We start from the raw sequence: 18,348 nt of genomic DNA on the forward strand, positions 1-18,348 counted from the left end.
AAGTGCCCAGCTTATTTAAAATCGGCGCTTAAACTTTTAAGTTATTGTCCAATTTTAGTACATTATTGCGTGACAACGTGTGTGCACACTGGCTGACGACTAGAACTAGCAGCTAGCAACACAACAACATTGAAAGCGTGTGATAGAATTTTGTGTGTGGTGTGTGTTTTTTTTTCCATCCATTTCTGACAGTCGGTCGGGTGCGTAGTGTTTAAAGTACAAAACTCTCGCAATTGCATTTGAGATGGCATCGAAGGGCGGCAATCAGCAATTCCAAGGTAACAACCGTGGCATGCAGCGCCAGCGACAGCAGCAACAACAGCAGCAGCGTGCCAACGTTCGTGCGGCTATTGCACCTTATCGTATGCCTTTCCGTCCGCACGGCCCGGGCCAGGGCCATGCACAGGGACAGGGGCAGGGTCAGGCGCAGATGTACACGTCCTGCCAGATGCCCAGTGATCCGCTCTACGTTGACTTCAATGGTCCGCCACCGGAGCCAGTTCCACCGCCGCCGACAACTGCAGCAGGAAATGCGGGAGGCGCAACTTTGGCTGCGGGTGGCAAGAAGAAGGCGATGAAGGGTAAACAGCTGAAGGGTAACAATAACAACAAACAGCAACAGTTGCAGCAACAACAGCAACAGGGACTCAATTCGCAGTTTGCACATCAAATGCCCCCTATGATGATGCAAGGCGGCGATAACGGCTGGCATCCGCATCAGCAGCGTTTCCACACACCCAATGGCAGTCGGTTCAATGCACCGCATCGCAATCGCGCCCAGGGACCAGCAAATGGACGCTCCGCCCGCCATATGATGGGCGGCGGCGTCGGCGGACCAATGGGCGGTCCACGACGGGGTCCGGGACCAGTTAATGGCGGTGGCAATGGACCAATGCCACCATTTCCACCGATGCCACCATTCCAAGGACCAATGCCGCCCATGCACTGCCCTATGCCACACATGGGAGGGCCACCGCCACCACCGCCGCCACCATTTATGCGTCGCAATGGACGCGGTCTGCCCAATCATCCACATCATCCCCACCATCATCATCATCCGCCCATGCCGCTGCCCTTGATGGGGCCACACATGATGGGTGGGCCACGCGGCATGCGTCCGTTGCGTGGCATGCCACCGGGTGGCATTCCGGGTGCACCGTTCAACATGGCCCATATGAATGGCAATATGAATGGCAGGAAAATCACCAAACCGAATGCACAGCTGGTAAAGCAGGCGGTGCGGGGGAAGAGCAGTATCAAGACATTGGAGGATCTGGTTAATCAGTATCCCATCGATAAGCCGTGGGTCAACGATGAGATACGTGCCATCCACGGGGAGAAACTGGATATTGAGAATCGGCTGAAGGGCAACAAGGACGATGAGCTCTTTGCCAAGTTCAAGGTGCAACGCGATCGTTTTGTCGCGCTCTATGAGGCGGCGCGGGAGAGTTACCTAAAGCGAGAAGCCGCGTCGGTGATGGCCAAGGTAAGCTAGCGACTGCACATCTATTAATCCTCTTTAGAGCGGTGTTGCTAGATTTCATTAACATCAATCCAATATCGATCAATATTGCGCTACGAATTCTTTGCGTTCCCATCTCTAATTATCTTTTTTCCGATAACACAATACACGCAGATCCTCACATAAACACAAAGACACATTCATTCACAATTTGTTTTAGACTGTCCACTTTCATTTGAAGTTCCGTTTTACGCTTTTTCCTTTAGTTTTGCCCATTTTGTCTTAACCGATTATCGATAAATGTGATAAATTTTTACATCTCTGACGCCTTGATCGTTGATTGTTGTTTGTTGATCGCTAGTTAACTCTGTTTCCAACTCTTAAGTAAATATATCCTTTAAGCGATTGCTGACGAATTAAAATATTTGTAACGTAGCTGTCCATTTGTCGATAACAGTGTAAATATTTGATTGATCGATACTTTATCGAAATCCTCAAAATGATTTTTGCCCAAATTGTTGCTGATCGATAACATTAATGTTATTGGCTCTTGCCCTCCATTGATTACAAAATAATAATAGTGAAATGTTTAAAGATTTTATTGTTTGTTTGGCATACACAAGATATATCCTTACATTATTCTTTTGCAGGATGCCACAGACAAAGATAAAGACAATGAGAAAAAAGCAGATTTAAATCAGAACGCCGTCGCGACTAAGATCGAAAAGTCAGAGCTGTCGAAAGAGACAGAGACAGACAAAGAGAAAGAGAAAGAGAAAGAAACAGAAACAGTTAAAGAAACAGAAACAGAAACTGATCATAAAACTGAAAACGATAATGAGAATGAGAAAGAGAGCGATGGGTCAAGTCCAATAACTACCATAAGAATTACAACAATATTCAATAAATACAATAACTATTAGCGCCAGCAACAATAATTCAAGTAAATCAAATAGCAACGGACGCAACACAAACAAACAAAGCATTGAAGAAAGAAACTACAACTGCAAAGCATGTGAAAAAGAATAGTTCATAAATAAATGCAATTTGTTAACTGCAAATGCAACAGACAACAAATCAGAAGTTAAGAACACTACAATTAAAAAACACAAACACAATGCAAAAACACATGTTTCAAATAAAGCAAAACACAAATTTTAAAAAAATTAATACACTACCACATACACACACACACACACATAGAAGGATAACGAATATGAAAAATTGCAAAATTCGATTTATAATGATAATTATTATAAGAGAATGTCAGCCAAATAGATTTTTGTGTCGTACTCTTTGATTTTGCGACTGAGAACTGAGCTTAATTAAACCAATTACAAAAATTACATGATAACAAATAAATCAAATAGTTGTACATTTTTGCGACAAGAGAGAAAGAAAACTAACTATTGCCTCCATTATTAAATATTAAACATAATTACGCTAATTACGATAATATTAATAATTAATGAATTATTTATTTTAAACTTAAATGCTGCTATGCAATTCAAATCAATTTAAATTCATTGTTGATTGTATCTTTAGCTACGTAACGTTGCACATAACGTAACGTAACGTTGTCACGTAACGTCACGTCACGTATTGTATTTGTCTGTTAAATAATAAGTGAACAAAAAGAGAATTGAAAAACAAACAAAAAAAGAAGTCCTTAACAATGCCAGTTTGTATCCTAGTTAATATGTATTTCACACACTGCTAAAGTGCATTTCCCCTTCTTGATATTTATCTATCTACACATATATAAATGTTGTGTATATATATCCTTTAATACACTTTAATTATTTCCGGGGAAATACACTTTATTTTGCAAATTGTTCGCATTTCGTGACATCAACGAAAACAGTAGAAAAAAAAAAAAGAAAACAATGAAAATGAATAGAAATAGAAAGTGAATTAATTTCCGTTTAATTGTATTTTTAAATTAATTCTTAAAAATTACAAATTAAGATATGAGTTAACACTAAATTCAGATTGTTCCCACTGTGCGCATCGACTTTTTTTTTTTTTTGGTGTTTTCTCTTTCAAATTCTCCCCCACCCTCCGCTCTCTATTTATGTAAGTCTTCTACATTTACTTGTTCTTCGTTATGCTTATAAAACATATTTGTATGTTTTTCGTTATTGTGTTATTATATTCCCCTACTTTCCCACGTCCTTTCCCTAAATTAGCTTTAGCTTTCCGCAATAATTTCAAACATAAACAAACAAACAAAACAAAACAAAAAAAATGCTTATTAGCTTCAATCATTTTTGGCAATTCCTAAATGTAAATATTTATTGAGATTGAGATTATTGTATAAATTCAATTGAAAACAAAAGAAAAAAAAAAACGAAAAAGCCACAAACAAACATATACACACACACTTGTATTTAACGATATATAAATATACACACAACATACAACAAATTACACACATATTACACAAATGCATTCATCATCTTTGTTGTTGATACTCTCATCTCAGCACAAGCGCAAGCGGGTATTCAGGGCACTTTTTCCCATTGGGTATTTTTTGCTGCCTCTCACTCTCACTGTCCGTCCTGGCGTCCGTCTGTTTACAGTTTGAAAGCCACTGTTAAGATAATTAGTACAGTTGCGTGTTTTTATCCAGCAAGAAGGAAAACACTCGAAAATCAATGTACAGCTAGTTAGTTAAATTGCCTAAATTGCGTAGCGTTTATTGGTCTCATTATACCCGGGCACTCAGTGGACAGCAGGAGTGCATATAAGTGCGATAGCAGTAATTGCTAACCTAAATCGAAATATGCAAACTATGGTTTCAATAGACAATTCTTTGTGCTGACTGATTCAAAAAACAAGAAAGCTAAAGCACTGAAATTTTCACACAGCTTAGCTGTAGGAATTCGATCTCGGAGGAATTGAAGTTGCGACGCTGCTACGAAAACTCTTGTTGTGCTGCGGGTATTCGATAGTCGAGTGTAGCCTAAGGACTTTTTCGTTATTACGCATATGAAATACTGCTGTCAATTGCAATTGTTGTCAACACCCACAACACACACCTAACACAAAGACACACCCATAGAGATAGTTGTGTATCATATCAGATAGAGTGCCAATAATTGGCACAAGTTTGATAAGTTCGTCCTTTATTGGCGCATCGGACATGCAAATCGTCCAGCGATTAGATTGGTCTCAGCTTGATCCCCTCACACACACCCACACCCACACCTAAACACACACACACACTGCAGACTTGATCAACTCGTGAGAAATAAAAACGACAAATTTCTATAAAATGAAAATGCACTCCAGGTGTTTTCAATTTGGGGGGCAGCTATAAAAACCACTTGCTGCAACTGGGGCAAGGCAACAAGAGATGCAACGTCGTCGCATACAAGAGCTGATGAGCGAGCTCCAAGCAGAGGCACAACGCGAACTCGAGATGCAACGCATTGGAGCTGCAGCACTTCAGGAACTTGAGGACAACATCGTGGCGCAGTCAGAGACGAACTTGCCGGACATGGACTCGGAGCTGGATACGCACAGCGCGGTCAGCTATCATTGGCGTGTGTGGCAACTGATGGGTTTGATACGGCCACCAGGTGCGTCACGTTTGGGATTCGTGTTGCGCTCGCTGGTCATCAATGTGCTGGTCACGCTGCTGTTTCCCATCACGCTGCTGGCCAAGCTCTTCTTCACGTATTCGTTGCGTGAACTCTGCGAGAATCTTACCATCACCATCACGGACATTGTGGCGAATCTGAAGTTCATCAATGTGTTCCTCGTGCGTCGCCAGCTGCACGAGATCAAGCAACTGCTGGCGGTGCTCGATGGACGTGCTCTCGCCGTGAATAACGCCGATGAGTTGGCTGTGCTCCGTCAGGCGGTGCACACGGCTCGTCTCAGTTTTCGCACCTTTGGGGGCATCTTTGTGTTTGGCACCACGTTGAGCTGTCTGCGTGTGGCCATCGCCAAGGAGCGCCAGCTGCTGTATCCGGCATGGTTCGGCATCGATTGGCAGCACTCGAATGTCGCCTATGTACTCATCTATGTGTATCAGCTCTTCGGTCTGATTGTCCAGGCCATTCAGGACTGTGCCAACGACTCGTATCCGCCGGCATATCTCTGCATACTCACTGGACACATGCGTGCCCTGGAGTTGCGTGTGCGTCGCATTGGTTATCATGTTCAACATCAGCATGCCGCATACTTTGAACTCACGGCCTGCATTGAGGATTATGTGAACATTCTGCGGCTGCATGCCATCATCCAGCAGATACTCTCAGTCGCCTGTTTCGCTCAGTTCATGTGCTCCGCTGCCGTTCAGTGCACGGTGGCGATGCACTTTCTGTATGTGGCGGATTCGCATGATTTGAGTGCCATGATCCTGTCGCTGGTCTTCTTCAGCGCTGTCACCTTGGAGGTGTTCATCATCTGCTACTTTGGCGATCGCATGCGCACCCAGAGCGAGGCGCTCCTCAATGCCTTCTACGCCTGCAATTGGATGGATCAGAATAAGCGCTTCAAGCGCAACCTCATCATCACCCTGATGCGCACTCAGCGACCGTCGTACATTCTCGCTGGTGGCTACATCGCCGTCACCCTGGAGACCTTTGTGCAGGTACAGTTGCGTTTTCCCGTTTCCGTATTCCCAATTCAAACTGAAAGTAATCTATTTATGTTTCTCGCAGGTCAACCGACTCACTTATTCAGTATTTACGCTGCTGCTGCGCGCCAAGTAAACATCGGGAACTATTTATGTTAGTCATGGCTGCCTGAGGAACGTTCCAGCTTTAGTCATTATATAATGACTTTACTTTTGCACATGTCACAAATTAGGATTGCAACCAAAAGTATTCACTCACTGAATACACACCAATCTCGCTTAGCGGTCTCCTCGCTTTACACTTAATGGCCACTTTTAACAGTTTAACAGTTAACATTTTGAAGCAACATTTGCAATGTTAACGATTTGAAAATTGCTGAGCCGTGAATGCAGTATGGAAATCGAAACCTTCCTCGGAGATTCTCAAATAGTTAACTTGGTAAAGGGTACTGAAAAATCAGAAGAGTTTTTGCAATTAAGTTATTGCTTCCGCAATAAAGGAAGCAACATGAAAGCTCTATTATGCTCTCTCTCTTCGCCCAAATTCTATGAACTTCATTGATCCTCTTTTAAGTACAACCAACTGCTCCAATAGGAACATGAATTTGTTTGCTGCTCAATTCCGAGATTGGTAAACTCCCTGCTCGTCGATTCTCAAGTTGTTAAGCTAATATAGAGTTGATTATCTTGGCTGTTCTTTTGCTTTCAGCAGCCTCTTTTAGATGCACATTAGGAACTTAGCTGCTACTGCGGAAGATACTTTCACCCTGTGGTGAATGCCTGGACTGCATCTATTTTGCTTTTGGCCTAAAAGTTGGCAAAGGTTTTTTGGTGGCCAAGGCACTCAGCATATAATAAACAGATACTCCACGTCGAAGAGTATTCGCTACGCATTACAATCCACAGTAAAAGGACAACAAGAGAACGGTTAAATGTTTTTGCAATTCTTTATTCTAATTTTGTGGATCCGAGGTGGAGTTTTAATTCTACGTTGGAATAGGAGGCGGCTGTAATGAGGTCGACTGAACCGTGTCAGCTGTTTGTTGTTCTCCGCTTGGCTCTTGTTCGTCACCGTTCTCCGGCTCGTTGTCCTTTTTCTTCTTCCACATCTTTGCGGCGGCGAGCAGCTTGAGATTTGGTCGTGCCATCTCATCCTCCGGAAAGATGTAATCAAAGATCTCCTCCCAGCCCTCCTCGACGCCATCCTCGGAGACAATCTTTTGGCGTCGCTTAATGCGTCGCGGCATCTTATCGAGCACCTTCTGCAAGGCGTGCGTATCGTTGATGTCTCGCTCAAAGTCTCGCCACGCCTCCAGCAGGACGACACGCGACTCCTTGTCGCCCAGCTGTCGCATCATCTCGTTGGCACGCTCGTAAATGCGTCGAGCCAGCTTCGCACTCAGCTCCGGATCATCGCCGCCGTGACTGATGCTCATCTCGAACTTGGCAAACGACATCCAGACCTTCACATGCTGTGTGCGTTCCAGCAGACGTTCGTAGAGCTGACGCGCCAGCTCGGTTTCGCCCAGCGCCACCTCGAAATCGATGTACGCCTTCCACAGCAGCTCGGGCATATCGAGACGCACCTGCTGCACGGCCAGCTCATAAATGGCCCGAGCACGTTCCGTGTCGCCGAGCAGATTTTCCAGTTCGGCAAACTTCATCCACGTGACGCAATTCTCCGGCCCAAACTCCAAGAACTTCTCGTACAGCAAACGACAGCGTTCGAACTCACGCAGCTGTATCTCCAGATCGATATAGCCGCGAAAGAGTTTGTCCCGCGGACACATGCCAATCGCCATGCCGAGAGCTTTGCGAGCCGCCTGCAGTTGCTTGCAACGCAGCTCGAACTGAGCGTAGAGCAGCCACAGTTTGCTGAACGTGAACTGCTTGTGTGGCAAGAGCTCCAAGCATGTCTTGTAGATTTGCCTGGTGCGCTCAACGTCCTCCGCCTCGAGTTCCTCGTACAGCGCATAGTTGATCCACATGTAAATGTAGCGACGCCAATAGTTCTTCTCATTCGCCGGCGGCACATTCGCAATCGCTCGCTCGTAGGTCTCGCGTATCTGGTCGCGATCACCCTCGGATTCGATGAGGCGGAGGTAATCGAACCAGGCATCGTAGTTGGTGGGATTGGCGGCCACCTCCTGTTCGTATTGATGCTTGCGCTTTGACACAATCACATCCTCGATGCCAGCCCGATCGCCGTACTTCTTCTCGTGTATGGTGTAGGCCTTGAACAGATCCGGCGTCCGATCCTTGGGCAGATGATCCAGCGCATACTTGTATATGGTGCGCGCTCGATCGTGTTCCTTTTGCCCCTCCTCAAAACGTGCAAACGCTATAAACAGCCGCTCCTCGATGTAATCGTCGCCAAAGAATTCCACCGCGCGTTCGAAGACACGTCGAGCGCCATGAATGAAGCCGTGCGTTTCCTCGAAGCGTGCGAACTTGATCCAGTTCTTCACGTCGGGATGCACGTATACAAAGCGCTCGTAGATCTCCCGTGCCCGATCGATCTCCTTATAGCGCAACTCAAAGTTCACATACGTCTGCCACGCCTGCTCCTCGGGTTGCCATTCCATCCAACGCTCGAAAACCTGTCGTGCTCCCGCCACATTTTCCAGCATCTCCTCCATGTAGGTGTACTTGTACCAGAACTGATTGACCCGCGGCATTATGGTCACGGCGCGATCCCAGAGATTCCGAGCATGGTTCACCTGTTTGTTCTTCATTTCCATTTCGGCGTATTTGAGCCACAGCGTCACATTGCGGTGCTCGTTGTCCAGCGCACGCTCCCAAATGGAGCGGGCACGATGAATCTCCTGCTGTTGCTCCTCCCATTGTGCGTATTTGATCCAGTGACTAACGACCATGCGATTCTTGCGCAGATTATCCTCAAATGTTTTGCGTTTGCGTTGCTGGTAATCGGCTAATTCTGCTGGATCGGAAATCTTTTGTTTCGGCGGCGGTGGCAGAATCTCCAAGTCACGCTCCTTCGCCTCGCGCAGCAGCTGCTCTGCCGTAATTTGCACCTCGGCTGGCGCTTTATTCTTTACCTGCATTACGAAGAACACGTTTAAACTTTTTCTATTTTTTGCATAGGACCTGATTTACTTACCTTGGCCACCTTGGGCATTTTCTGTGGACGATCCATTGTTGCTTAGTGTTTGCTACTTTTATTAATTATTAGTTGACGAGTTTTAGATGTACAACATATCAATTCAAATTGTAGCTGATTATAACTAAGGCAAAGTAAAATTCAACACAATGCCCAAAAACCAAAACACAAGACCCAAAGTGGCGATGCTTAAACGTTTCTGCTTCCAACTACCTTGCCATTCACAATGTAACGACGACAATAAGTGTGACCATTTTGCAGTAATCACGAATGCAATCGATATCGAAACGGCTGTAACCGCTTAAATCTTTTTTTTTTTCAAATTTCCATAACAATTAAGGAAAAACTGTAATTTTTAATCAAATGTAACAAATATATAGACACATGTTTATTAAATACATATAAAAAAAAATAACTACACAATTAGAAACAAAGTACAACGCCATAAAAAAAAATAAAATAAAATAAACGCTGTCAGTTGAGATTCCTTTGGGGATCATTTTGGCTGAGCTAAAACAATTTCCACGACCTGCCACTTCGCTTCTCCTGCTTCTCGACATGCCAATGATTCGGATTCATCAAATACTCCCTGAAATCAATACAAACGACTTTGTCAACCGAGCTAATCATGAGCAGTAATTTTCGCACACCTTTTGTCGGCCAAATCCTGTTGGGTTTGTGCACGTAAAGTTGCCAACGGTCCGGCCAATCCGCCGTATTCCTCGGGCAACATTTGGCGCGGCACAAAGCTGTACAGCGTGTCAATGCTGGACGTGTGAAAGCGTATCTATAAAAGGATTGCATGTGGATGAGTTGAGTACGGAACTGAAATGGAAGACGCACCAATTTGAAGACTTCTTCGCTGATGAACGGTTTCACTACGCTAACGATTCGATCCAGATACGTAGGACAGTTGACCATGTGTATGGCCTTGAGGCGCACAGGAAATGCCAGCTGCAGGAACTTGACATATGCGCGCAGTGTGCTAATTGTGAGTCGTGAGATGTGCCGCATTGTGGTGCCCTTCATATCGAAGATTTGCACCTCGCCCACCGACAACACATCCGGGTGTGCGGCATCGTCGGGCGTAATGAAGCGACAGTCGGTGACCATGAAGAAGGCACGTGTATCCTCCGTGTGATGCATCTGCAAACATAGTGCATGGCTTACTTGACAGCAAATGAGGCATGCAACAATCCGCTCACCTTGGAAGGTTCAAAGTCACGAAAGCAATAGAGCGAGACCTTGTATTTGTCCGGCGTCAAGCCGGGCAGCGGTAGAATATCTCTGTAAATAGTTGATTTAATTGCTATTATAGTAATTAGTGCATAGTTAATTGAGTTACGCATAGTCAAAGGTGCGACGACTGTCGGCATCGAGTGGATCCCGTTGGATGAACAGATGCGGATGCTTGTTGCGCAGCGCATAGTTCACCTCGATGAGTTGCTTGGTGTCCTCCACATTGCCGTACATGCACTGATAGAAGCGACGCAGCAGCAGCGGCTCTGCATAACAAGAAATAGAAAGAAAGCGTTGCCCATCAAAATATTGTACTATAATATGTGCATATAATATATGCGCTTGCTTCTTTGCCTACAAACGACCTCATTAAAATATTATTGGCGACGCTTGCAGCATTTCAACAAGTTGTCGCCGCCGAATTTTGCATTACATCAGCACGCTTCTTCTCTTCTCTTTTATTCTCTTTTGTTTGTGTGTGTTTGTTTACCAATTTCCTGCGGCAAATTCTCGTTGTTTTGAAACCATTCGAGCAGCTCGGCCAAATCATGATCGCGTCTCAGCTGATTTGCACTTTCACTATCGTCGTTTGTGCTCATTGCAATCAAGCAGTGGTTAATCGTTAATCGGTAATCGTAATCGACAAAAACCGGCAGCTGGTATTTACGACGCTTATCGAAATTTAAACTTTGTTTTTATTTTGACGGTCTTTATCTGACAATCGATTGCGTGCGCAACGAGAACCGTTGTGTTTGAAGTCTGCTCAGCAACTGGCAGGCTTGCGAGTGCTGAGCTTGTTCGATTCATTGTATGTAAAATGTGTCTGTGAGTGATTATTGATTATTGATATTATCAATGCGTATACTTCATGTATGTGTGCGTATTTAAATGCTAGAGTACACTTTCTGTTTGGCAATTAAACACGTAATTGTTTAATTGCTTTCCGGCCATACATTTGGTCGCGTTAATAGTGCCTAAATTTGTGCGATTACACAGCTTCTGCGCAGCCATCTAATCACCAGCTCGTGCACAGAATTCTACAATTCTTTCCAGACAGCCCGACAAAACAAAAAAAACAAAACAAAAATTCAAAATATTTGTGATCAACTGCGACCGAAATCAAAAGCGAAACCATTTGCCACAATTATGAATGACAATAAAATGTGATTAAACTTCGTTTATGGTCAACACTGCGTATGTTACACTAAATAGCAAACATTAGGGCCATTATCACGATCATCTACAATCGATTAGAGAGCTTGAACATCGGCACACAATATCAATACATCAATTGAATGACTCCAAGGAGTGAGTTGATGAGTCTCCAGCTTCCTGAATCATTACTCGAGAAGGCAGTCGAAGGAGCAGCGAATGAACAAACCGTAACGTGCTTAAGCCGAAGATAAACAACTGCTGCTGCAATCGAAAATTATCCAGCTTGGGCAGCTCAGAGAGCAACTTCGATGTGACTATCAACAGGGACAGAACACAGCCCCAAATGCTGCCAGTTCTTTTAACAGTTGCCAATGCTGCTCCCCGCACCAGACCGAAGACAAGCATAGACGAGACGATGCCAGTTCTCAGCAGGCGTATTTCATTCTGTGCCACGTTCACATTCTTATTCTCAAATGAATGCCACAACCAGAGAATAATCAGGAGGCAGATTAGCAGCAACTTTAACCACAAACCATTTCGACATCGTGCCACAGCATGGGAACAAAAGAATCCCAGTAAACCGAGACTCAGCAGCAGACTTGTGCCATTTATAATCATCATCAGCAGATCCTCACGTAGCTGGGCAAAACGCATGCCGAGCACAGACAGCAGCAGACCACCGAATATGGACCTCAAGCTGAGCTTATCGTTACGATATTCCGAGTTTAACTGGCACAGAAGGTTGAAGCGTCGCACCAACTTGACAGAGATCAGCAGCATCTCCAAATGCTTCAGCTGCTCGGTATATGGCTGCAGTAGATTTCCTAACCTCGGCATCGCAATCTCCAGCAGTCAATAATTAAGAAACAACATTAATTTTGATCAAAAATGTAAAAGGGTAAAAACTAAAACATAAAATTACAAATTTTTTACATTACACCAAAAAATCGGAAATTACATGGCTTTGAATACTAGATGAGAGTGAGAGAACACACATTTTGTACTTTTTAAAATTCACCTTTCTCGTTTTCTTTTCTTGTTGTTAAATCATTGTCACAAACCAAAATGTTATATAATATATCACTAGGCTTTATTATTTTCAATTAAACGAAAAACCATCAGAATAAGTATAGGCATACACAAAACAAGGCATAATGATTTACATATTTAAATAAATAATATGAAAACCGAATAAAAACTTTTTTTTATTTGGCCACTTAAAGACAAGTATCGTAAGTATTGAGTTTTCAAATTTCCATGCTTAACTTTAACTTACTACTTAAAAAAAAAATGAATATTTGAAATATTTTACCAGGCCAACAGAAGTAGACAGCAAGTAGCCTCGCAGAAAGTCACTTGCTTAGGATCCACATACGATCCTCCATGCGGGCGACATTCTCTGAGATGGTCACGGCGTTCTTAATATCTCTCTACTTCTGAATTTACCTGTGGTTGTTGTTGTTATAGTGGTCGATGCATTTGTTGTAGTAGTCGATGCCGTTGTTGTTGACCATGCCAGTTAAAAAATGAATATTTGAAATATTCTACCAGGCCAACAGAAGTAGACTTAGAATCCACATACTATCCACAAAATAGCCGACCAACTTTGAGAGAACCAGAGTTTTCAGCTTCTTTACAACTAAATTTGTAGTGGTTGTTGTTCCTGATGTAGTTGTTGTTGTAGTGGTCGATGCAATTGTTGCTATTGTTGTTAGCTTTTGATGCAACCAGAAACAGCTAAAATGAGTCAATTCAATATATGAAATACCAGGCGAACATAAATCATCAGTAAGCAGAAAGACCGAAAATAACTTGCTTACTAACTGGCGCCAACTTTCAAAATACAATGAAATTTGTTCAACCTGAAAGTATGCTACACAAAATAGATTGCTTCTGACCTGCTTGCTGCTTTTCACTAATTTTTATTGCATACTTTCAGAATGTACAAATGTTATGGTGTTTCCAGTAGCAAACCATAGATGGCGCTGCAAATGCTTTTTTTCTAAATCTGCTTGCTGCTGATTTATGTTTGCCTGGTATTTCACTTGCTGAATTTACACTTTTTTAATCTTTCCTGACAGCATCAAATGACCTACAACAACAACAACAGCATCGACCATTGTAACAACAACAACAACCACAGGCAAAAGAGATGAGGCGTAGAGAGATAATACTAAGAACTCCGTGGTCAACTCAAAGAAGGTCGCCCGCATGGAGGATCGTATGTGGATCCTAAGTAAGTAACTTTCTACGTGGCTACTTGCTGCCTACTTCTGTTGGCCTGGTAGAATATTGCAAATATTCATTATACCCGCTACCCATAGGGTAGAAGGGTATTATAACTTTGTGCCGGTAGGAAATGTATGTAACAGGTAGAAGGAGGCATCTCCGACCCTATAAAGTATATATATTCTTGATCAGCGTCAACAGCCGAGACGATCTAGCCATGTCCGTCTGTCCGTCTGTGTGTCTGTCCGTATGAACACCTAGATCTCAGAGACTATAAGAGATAGAGCAATAATTTTTTTTCGACAGCATTTGTTATGTTTGCACGCAGATCAAGTTTGTTTCAAATTTTTGCCACGCCCACTTCCGCCCCCTCAAATCAAAAAAATCGAATAACAAGCGTAATTTTAAAGCTAAGGTTGTGAATTTTGGTGTATATAATAACTAGTAGTAGTAGTAGTAATAAATAGTAGTTATAATTCCTGAAAATTTGGTTGCGATCAAATAAAAATTGTCGAAGTTATTAAAGAAATACTTTTGTATGGGCAAAAACGCCTATTTACTGGGGGTCTTAGTTGCTTTGGCCGACAATCTGGTATATTGTGCCGTCCATTTGAATGCGGTACTATATCGATATACCACATATACCATTTGGTATATTTTTAGTATATTTGCAGTATATTCGGTATATTTTGAGAATAATACCGCAAAATATATTGCTTTTAATCAAATTGGGTAGCGGGTGTCTCACAGTCGAGTACAGTCGACTGTAGCTTTCTTACTTGTTATACCCGCTACCCATAGGGTAGAAGGGTATTATAACTTTGTGCCGGCAGGAAATGTATGTAACAGGTAGAAGGAGGCATCTCCGACCCTATAAAGTATATATATTCTTGATCAGCGTTAACAGCCGAGACGATCTAGCCATGTCCGTCTGTCCGTCTGTCCGTCTGTGTGTCTGTGTGTCTGTGTCTGTGTGTCTGTCCGTCCGTCCGTATGAACACCTAGATCTCAGAGACTATAAGAGATAGAGCTATAATTTTTTTTCGACAGCATTTGTTATGTTTGCACGCAGATCAAGTTTGTTTCAAATTTTTGCCACGCCCACTTCCGCCCCCGAAAATCAAAAAAATCGAATAACAAGCGTAATTTTAAAGTTAGAGTTGCGAATTTTGGTATATATAATAATAACTATAGTAGTTATGATTCCTGAAAATTTGGTTGCGATCAGATGAAAATTGTCGAAGTTATTAAAGAAATACTTTTGTATGGGCAAACACGTCTACTTACTAGGGTTGTTGCTTTAGATGACAATCTGGTATATTGTGCCGTCTATGGTATATTTTGAATGCGGTACTATATCAATATACCAAATATACTATTTGGTATATTTTTAGTATTTTGCAGTATATTCGGTATATTTTGAGAAAATTATCGCAAAATATATTTCTTTTATTCAAAATGGGTAGCGGGTATCTCACAGTCGAGTGCACTCGACTGTAGCTTTCTTACTTGTTTTTTTTTTGAAGTAGTAAGTAGACTTAAAGCATGGAAATTTGAAAATTCAATACTTACGTTACTTGTTTTTAAGTGGCCAAATTAAATCAAAGTTTTAATTCGTTTTTCATATTATTTATTTAAATATATAAATTATAATGGTTTGAACGTTTTTAATTTAATAGAAAAAATTAAATTTCAATATCCAAAGCCTATTGATAAATAACATATTGCAATATGATAATGAATCAATTGCTAATCCTATGTGAACTGAAAAATACGGCTTCCTTCGAAAGATCCATTGACATCCTTCCGAGTTATAGCTACAATCAACATGTCCTGGATAAATATTATATTTTCATAGAAAATAATTAATTAATTCTTTATTGTTCTTAGTGAATGTATTTCAAATAATGCACAGTCAAAAAAAGACTTATAAATGTATACCCTTTTACAATTTGAAATATCATAGGTTCTAAATTTCCCCCTGACAACGCTCGTTGTTTCCCACTCTCTCAAATTAATAATCACAATTTTGGCAATAGAGATAAATGATACTATTGGGGTATTAGAACCACGACCAACGACTTTTGGTCGCCGATGTGATGCGCCAGTATTTGTCATCCCTGAGATACGGGCTGCAATCGAAAACAAATGATTTCATTATACTATTCAAAGGTGAGGGCTTAAAGGTCAATACGACTTACGTCTTTTCTTTAATGTTTTGTAGCCATTGGGCTTTCAGCTCGGCCATGGAACCAGCTTTTCCGCCATATTCATTTGGCAGCATATCCCTGGGTATTTTCTCATAAAGACTGTCCAAGCCCTCGGTGTGATAGTGCATCTAAAGAAAAGAGAAACAATGTCTAAAGTTGGGGTTTGAATACAGATCGATGAGACTTTACCAACTGGAGAATCTCTTCGCGAATAAAAGGTTTCATCATGGCCATCATGCGATCGAGAAACGACGGACAGTTGATAATGTGCACAGCTTTAAGTCTCGATGGATATGCCTCCTGTAGAAATTTCATCTGGACGCGCAGCACAAAGATCGAAACATATGCCAGATGTCGCATCGTATAGCCATTGATGTCCACAATGTGTATATCGCCATCGGCGATATCGGCATCAGCTTGATCGCTCATTCGTTGCACTTCATCCGCATCCAAATTCGTGTCAATGTCCAGGGGAATGTCCGGTTCCGTAAAGCGCGTGTCACTCACCATAAAGAACACTTTGGCCTCCTGCTCCGTGTTGCGCTGCACATAGAGAGATCATTAAGTATGATATTAAAACCTGTAATTATTACTATATTACCGAGCGGGGATCGTAGTCAACCATGCGGAAGAATAGCAGCTTGTGGCGTTCCGGTGTTACGCCCGGCAGTAAAACCAGATCGCTGCAAAACGTTGAGGATTAGTTAGAGATTACTTGTGTACTTTCGAATCGTCATGATTAAGTCTGTCCATTAGCTATCTTTATGCCTTGGTAAAGCGTATTAAAACTTTATTGATCCGCATTCCCCTCTGTCTTTAGTTTCTGTCTTTTGAATTTATACTTAATGAAAAATACTATAATTATTTTCAAAATAAATATAGGATTACAACTTCTTTTTTGTTGTTACTTTTGTACATCAATACCTTATAATCTTTTTGTAATGAAATATATTTTTCTTTATCGCCTTGGCACGATTAAAAGCGAAAGAAGTTCACCCACAATTTAAAATAAATATTTTTGCAATTAAATAAACTTTTTTACATTTGGAAATAACATTGAAACAAATTCAATTTGATGTGATTATCTTGGAATCAAACAATTGCCTAAAAAACCTTATTATTATAATTATATTGCTATACAAAAGCAATTATTTGATTTCTGCCTTTTATCAAATCGAAATAATATTGTGGCATATGTTTTATTTCAGTTTTAAAGCGTTATAAGTTCGTAATCGTAATATTGAAAATATGTAATTCATTCAGAAAAACAATTCTAGATGCTGTTAATCAATTATTTGCATAACATATTTCACGCTTCATTGTTAATACTATATGCAAAAGCCATAACAAGTTCGATTGAAATGATTCCACTGCAACTTTAGCTAGCAAGTTATTTTTTTTTTCACTGCAGTAGAACGATATCTAAGATTTGAGCTATATTCGTATAATAAAGACTACTTACGATGCTTTCAACGCCTGCGCTGTTTTCTCGTCGTCCATATCGCGATCTATGTAGATATTGGCATTTTTATTGCGCAGATTGTAGTTGAGCTCAATGAGAGCTTTCGTCTTCTTCACATCATAGTCCATGCACTTGAGAAATCGTCGCAATAGAATGGGGTCTAGTTAGTGGGTTATGATGACAATGATTAGAATTTTATGAAATTTAAAAAATATACATATATTTATATAGTATATCAATTAAAGTTGTCTAGCCGTGTATTGTAATCGTATATGAGTCAAATGTGTTGATTTATCTTTACAATCCCCAATGCCAGAGCTGATAAAGCATTTATCAGCTATCATTTTGAAGTTCCCAGTTCGATTACGCTCCATAAGTAGCTATAATATTGCCTAGAAACTATATATATACGTAGTTTACAACGCACTTGCTAGACTAGCTGCGCACTATGTACATATACTATACGTATAGAATGTATCTATTAATTGCTTCCCCAACCTATCCCATTAAAATTCTTGAAAGCTCAAGATATAATACATACATTCATATGTATGTACATAATTGTTATGATTAGAACGACAACAAAAGTGACTATAATCAGAGAGAGTTTACTTACGTATTTTTTCGGGTAAGTTTGGATTGGCTTCAAACCATTCCCGCACTTCATTTCGCACAGCTTCCAATGCTTGACCCTTTGGTGGTGTTGCCATCTTCGTCCAGTTCCAGTTCTCGTTCCAGTTCACTTCCCGCGCTTCTCCACAAAGTAGCTGCTTAGACCTGTTGAGAGGCGCAATGCGACTCGGTTCGTTTACCCTGCGCAACTGTGTCCATAATTCGCGTCGTTCAATTGATAAAGCACCAAAAAGCTTATTTACTGCACAT

General features: G+C 41.6%; 5 protein-coding genes across 7 annotated transcripts; 2 read left to right on the forward strand and 3 right to left on the reverse strand.

The window, feature by feature from the left end:
* Nucleotides 1-97: 97 nt before the first annotated feature.
* On the forward strand, nucleotides 98-3,127 carry LOC132796437 (DNA-binding protein K10). Its single transcript, XM_060807607.1, has 2 exons — nucleotides 98-1,486; nucleotides 2,113-3,127. Exons 1-2 carry the CDS (start codon nucleotides 245-247, stop codon nucleotides 2,383-2,385), a joined length of 1,515 nt encoding a protein of 504 aa, XP_060663590.1. The 5' UTR covers nucleotides 98-244; the 3' UTR covers nucleotides 2,386-3,127.
* Nucleotides 3,128-4,952: 1,825 nt separating this feature from the next.
* LOC132796438 (odorant receptor 2a) lies at nucleotides 4,953-6,318 on the forward strand. The gene is made up of 2 exons (XM_060807609.1): nucleotides 4,953-6,065; nucleotides 6,136-6,318. The coding sequence occupies exons 1-2, from the start codon at nucleotides 4,965-4,967 to the stop codon at nucleotides 6,184-6,186; spliced, it is 1,152 nt and encodes a 383-aa protein (XP_060663592.1). The 5' UTR covers nucleotides 4,953-4,964; the 3' UTR covers nucleotides 6,187-6,318.
* Nucleotides 6,319-6,978: 660 nt separating this feature from the next.
* Nucleotides 6,979-9,396, reverse strand: LOC132796435 (protein crooked neck). The gene is made up of 2 exons (XM_060807605.1): nucleotides 9,172-9,396; nucleotides 6,979-9,109 (listed from the first exon to the last, which is right to left on the reverse strand). Exons 1-2 carry the CDS (start codon nucleotides 9,205-9,207, stop codon nucleotides 7,037-7,039), a joined length of 2,109 nt encoding a protein of 702 aa, XP_060663588.1. The 5' UTR covers nucleotides 9,208-9,396; the 3' UTR covers nucleotides 6,979-7,036.
* Nucleotides 9,397-9,549: 153 nt separating this feature from the next.
* LOC132796439 (alpha-tocopherol transfer protein-like) lies at nucleotides 9,550-11,183 on the reverse strand. 3 transcript variants are annotated; one of them, XM_060807610.1, is made up of 6 exons: nucleotides 10,901-11,183; nucleotides 10,517-10,676; nucleotides 10,377-10,458; nucleotides 10,015-10,317; nucleotides 9,822-9,958; nucleotides 9,550-9,760 (listed from the first exon to the last, which is right to left on the reverse strand). In XM_060807610.1, the coding sequence occupies exons 1-6, from the start codon at nucleotides 11,007-11,009 to the stop codon at nucleotides 9,682-9,684; spliced, it is 870 nt and encodes a 289-aa protein (XP_060663593.1). In that variant the 5' UTR covers nucleotides 11,010-11,183; the 3' UTR covers nucleotides 9,550-9,681. The 3 variants fall into 3 exon arrangements, with proteins under 3 accessions (XP_060663593.1, XP_060663595.1, XP_060663594.1); XM_060807612.1 differs by lacking the exon at nucleotides 10,901-11,183 and adding an exon at nucleotides 10,776-10,794; XM_060807611.1 differs by lacking the exon at nucleotides 10,901-11,183 and adding an exon at nucleotides 10,844-10,863 and having other exon boundaries at nucleotides 9,551-9,760.
* Nucleotides 11,184-15,654: 4,471 nt separating this feature from the next.
* LOC132796338 (alpha-tocopherol transfer protein-like) lies at nucleotides 15,655-18,309 on the reverse strand. Its single transcript, XM_060807481.1, has 6 exons — nucleotides 18,083-18,309; nucleotides 17,467-17,626; nucleotides 16,606-16,687; nucleotides 16,194-16,547; nucleotides 15,996-16,132; nucleotides 15,655-15,926 (listed from the first exon to the last, which is right to left on the reverse strand). Exons 1-6 carry the CDS (start codon nucleotides 18,174-18,176, stop codon nucleotides 15,857-15,859), a joined length of 897 nt encoding a protein of 298 aa, XP_060663464.1. The 5' UTR covers nucleotides 18,177-18,309; the 3' UTR covers nucleotides 15,655-15,856.
* Between the last annotated feature and the right edge of the window lie 39 nt (nucleotides 18,310-18,348).

The sequence above is a fragment of the Drosophila nasuta genome, chromosome X (assembly GCF_023558535.2).
Source record: "Drosophila nasuta strain 15112-1781.00 chromosome X, ASM2355853v1, whole genome shotgun sequence".
NCBI lineage: Eukaryota > Metazoa > Arthropoda > Insecta > Diptera > Drosophilidae > Drosophila > Drosophila nasuta.

Bases quoted from the DNA above. Each gene is read 5' to 3' on its own strand.
- LOC132796435 (XM_060807605.1), bottom strand. From the start codon at position 9,207: ATGGATCGTCCACAGAAAATGCCCAAGGTGGCCAAG. The intron at 9,110-9,171 runs GTAAGTAAATCA...TTCGTAATGCAG, and splicing joins AAATGCCCAAGGTGGCCAAG to GTAAAGAATAAAGCGCCAGC.
- LOC132796439 (XM_060807610.1), bottom strand. From the start codon at position 11,009: ATGAGCACAAACGACGATAGTGAAAGTGCAAATCAGCTGAGACGCGAT. The intron at 10,318-10,376 runs GTGAGCGGATTG...CTATGTTTGCAG, and splicing joins GTGACTTTGAACCTTCCAAG to ATGCATCACACGGAGGATAC. The intron at 9,959-10,014 runs GTGCGTCTTCCA...ATCCTTTTATAG, and splicing joins GCGAAGAAGTCTTCAAATTG to ATACGCTTTCACACGTCCAG.
- LOC132796438 (XM_060807609.1), top strand. From the start codon at position 4,965: ATGGACTCGGAGCTGGATACGCACAGCGCGGTCAGCTATCATTGGCGT. The intron at 6,066-6,135 runs GTACAGTTGCGT...TGTTTCTCGCAG, and splicing joins CCCTGGAGACCTTTGTGCAG to GTCAACCGACTCACTTATTC.
- LOC132796338 (XM_060807481.1), bottom strand. From the start codon at position 18,176: ATGGCAACACCACCAAAGGGTCAAGCATTGGAAGCTGTGCGAAATGAA. The intron at 16,688-17,466 runs GTAAGTAGTCTT...AACGTTTTGCAG, and splicing joins GCGCAGGCGTTGAAAGCATC to CGATCTGGTTTTACTGCCGG. The intron at 16,133-16,193 runs GTAAAGTCTCAT...TCTTTTCTTTAG, and splicing joins GCGAAGAGATTCTCCAGTTG to ATGCACTATCACACCGAGGG.
- LOC132796437 (XM_060807607.1), top strand. From the start codon at position 245: ATGGCATCGAAGGGCGGCAATCAGCAATTCCAAGGTAACAACCGTGGC. The intron at 1,487-2,112 runs GTAAGCTAGCGA...ATTCTTTTGCAG, and splicing joins CCGCGTCGGTGATGGCCAAG to GATGCCACAGACAAAGATAA.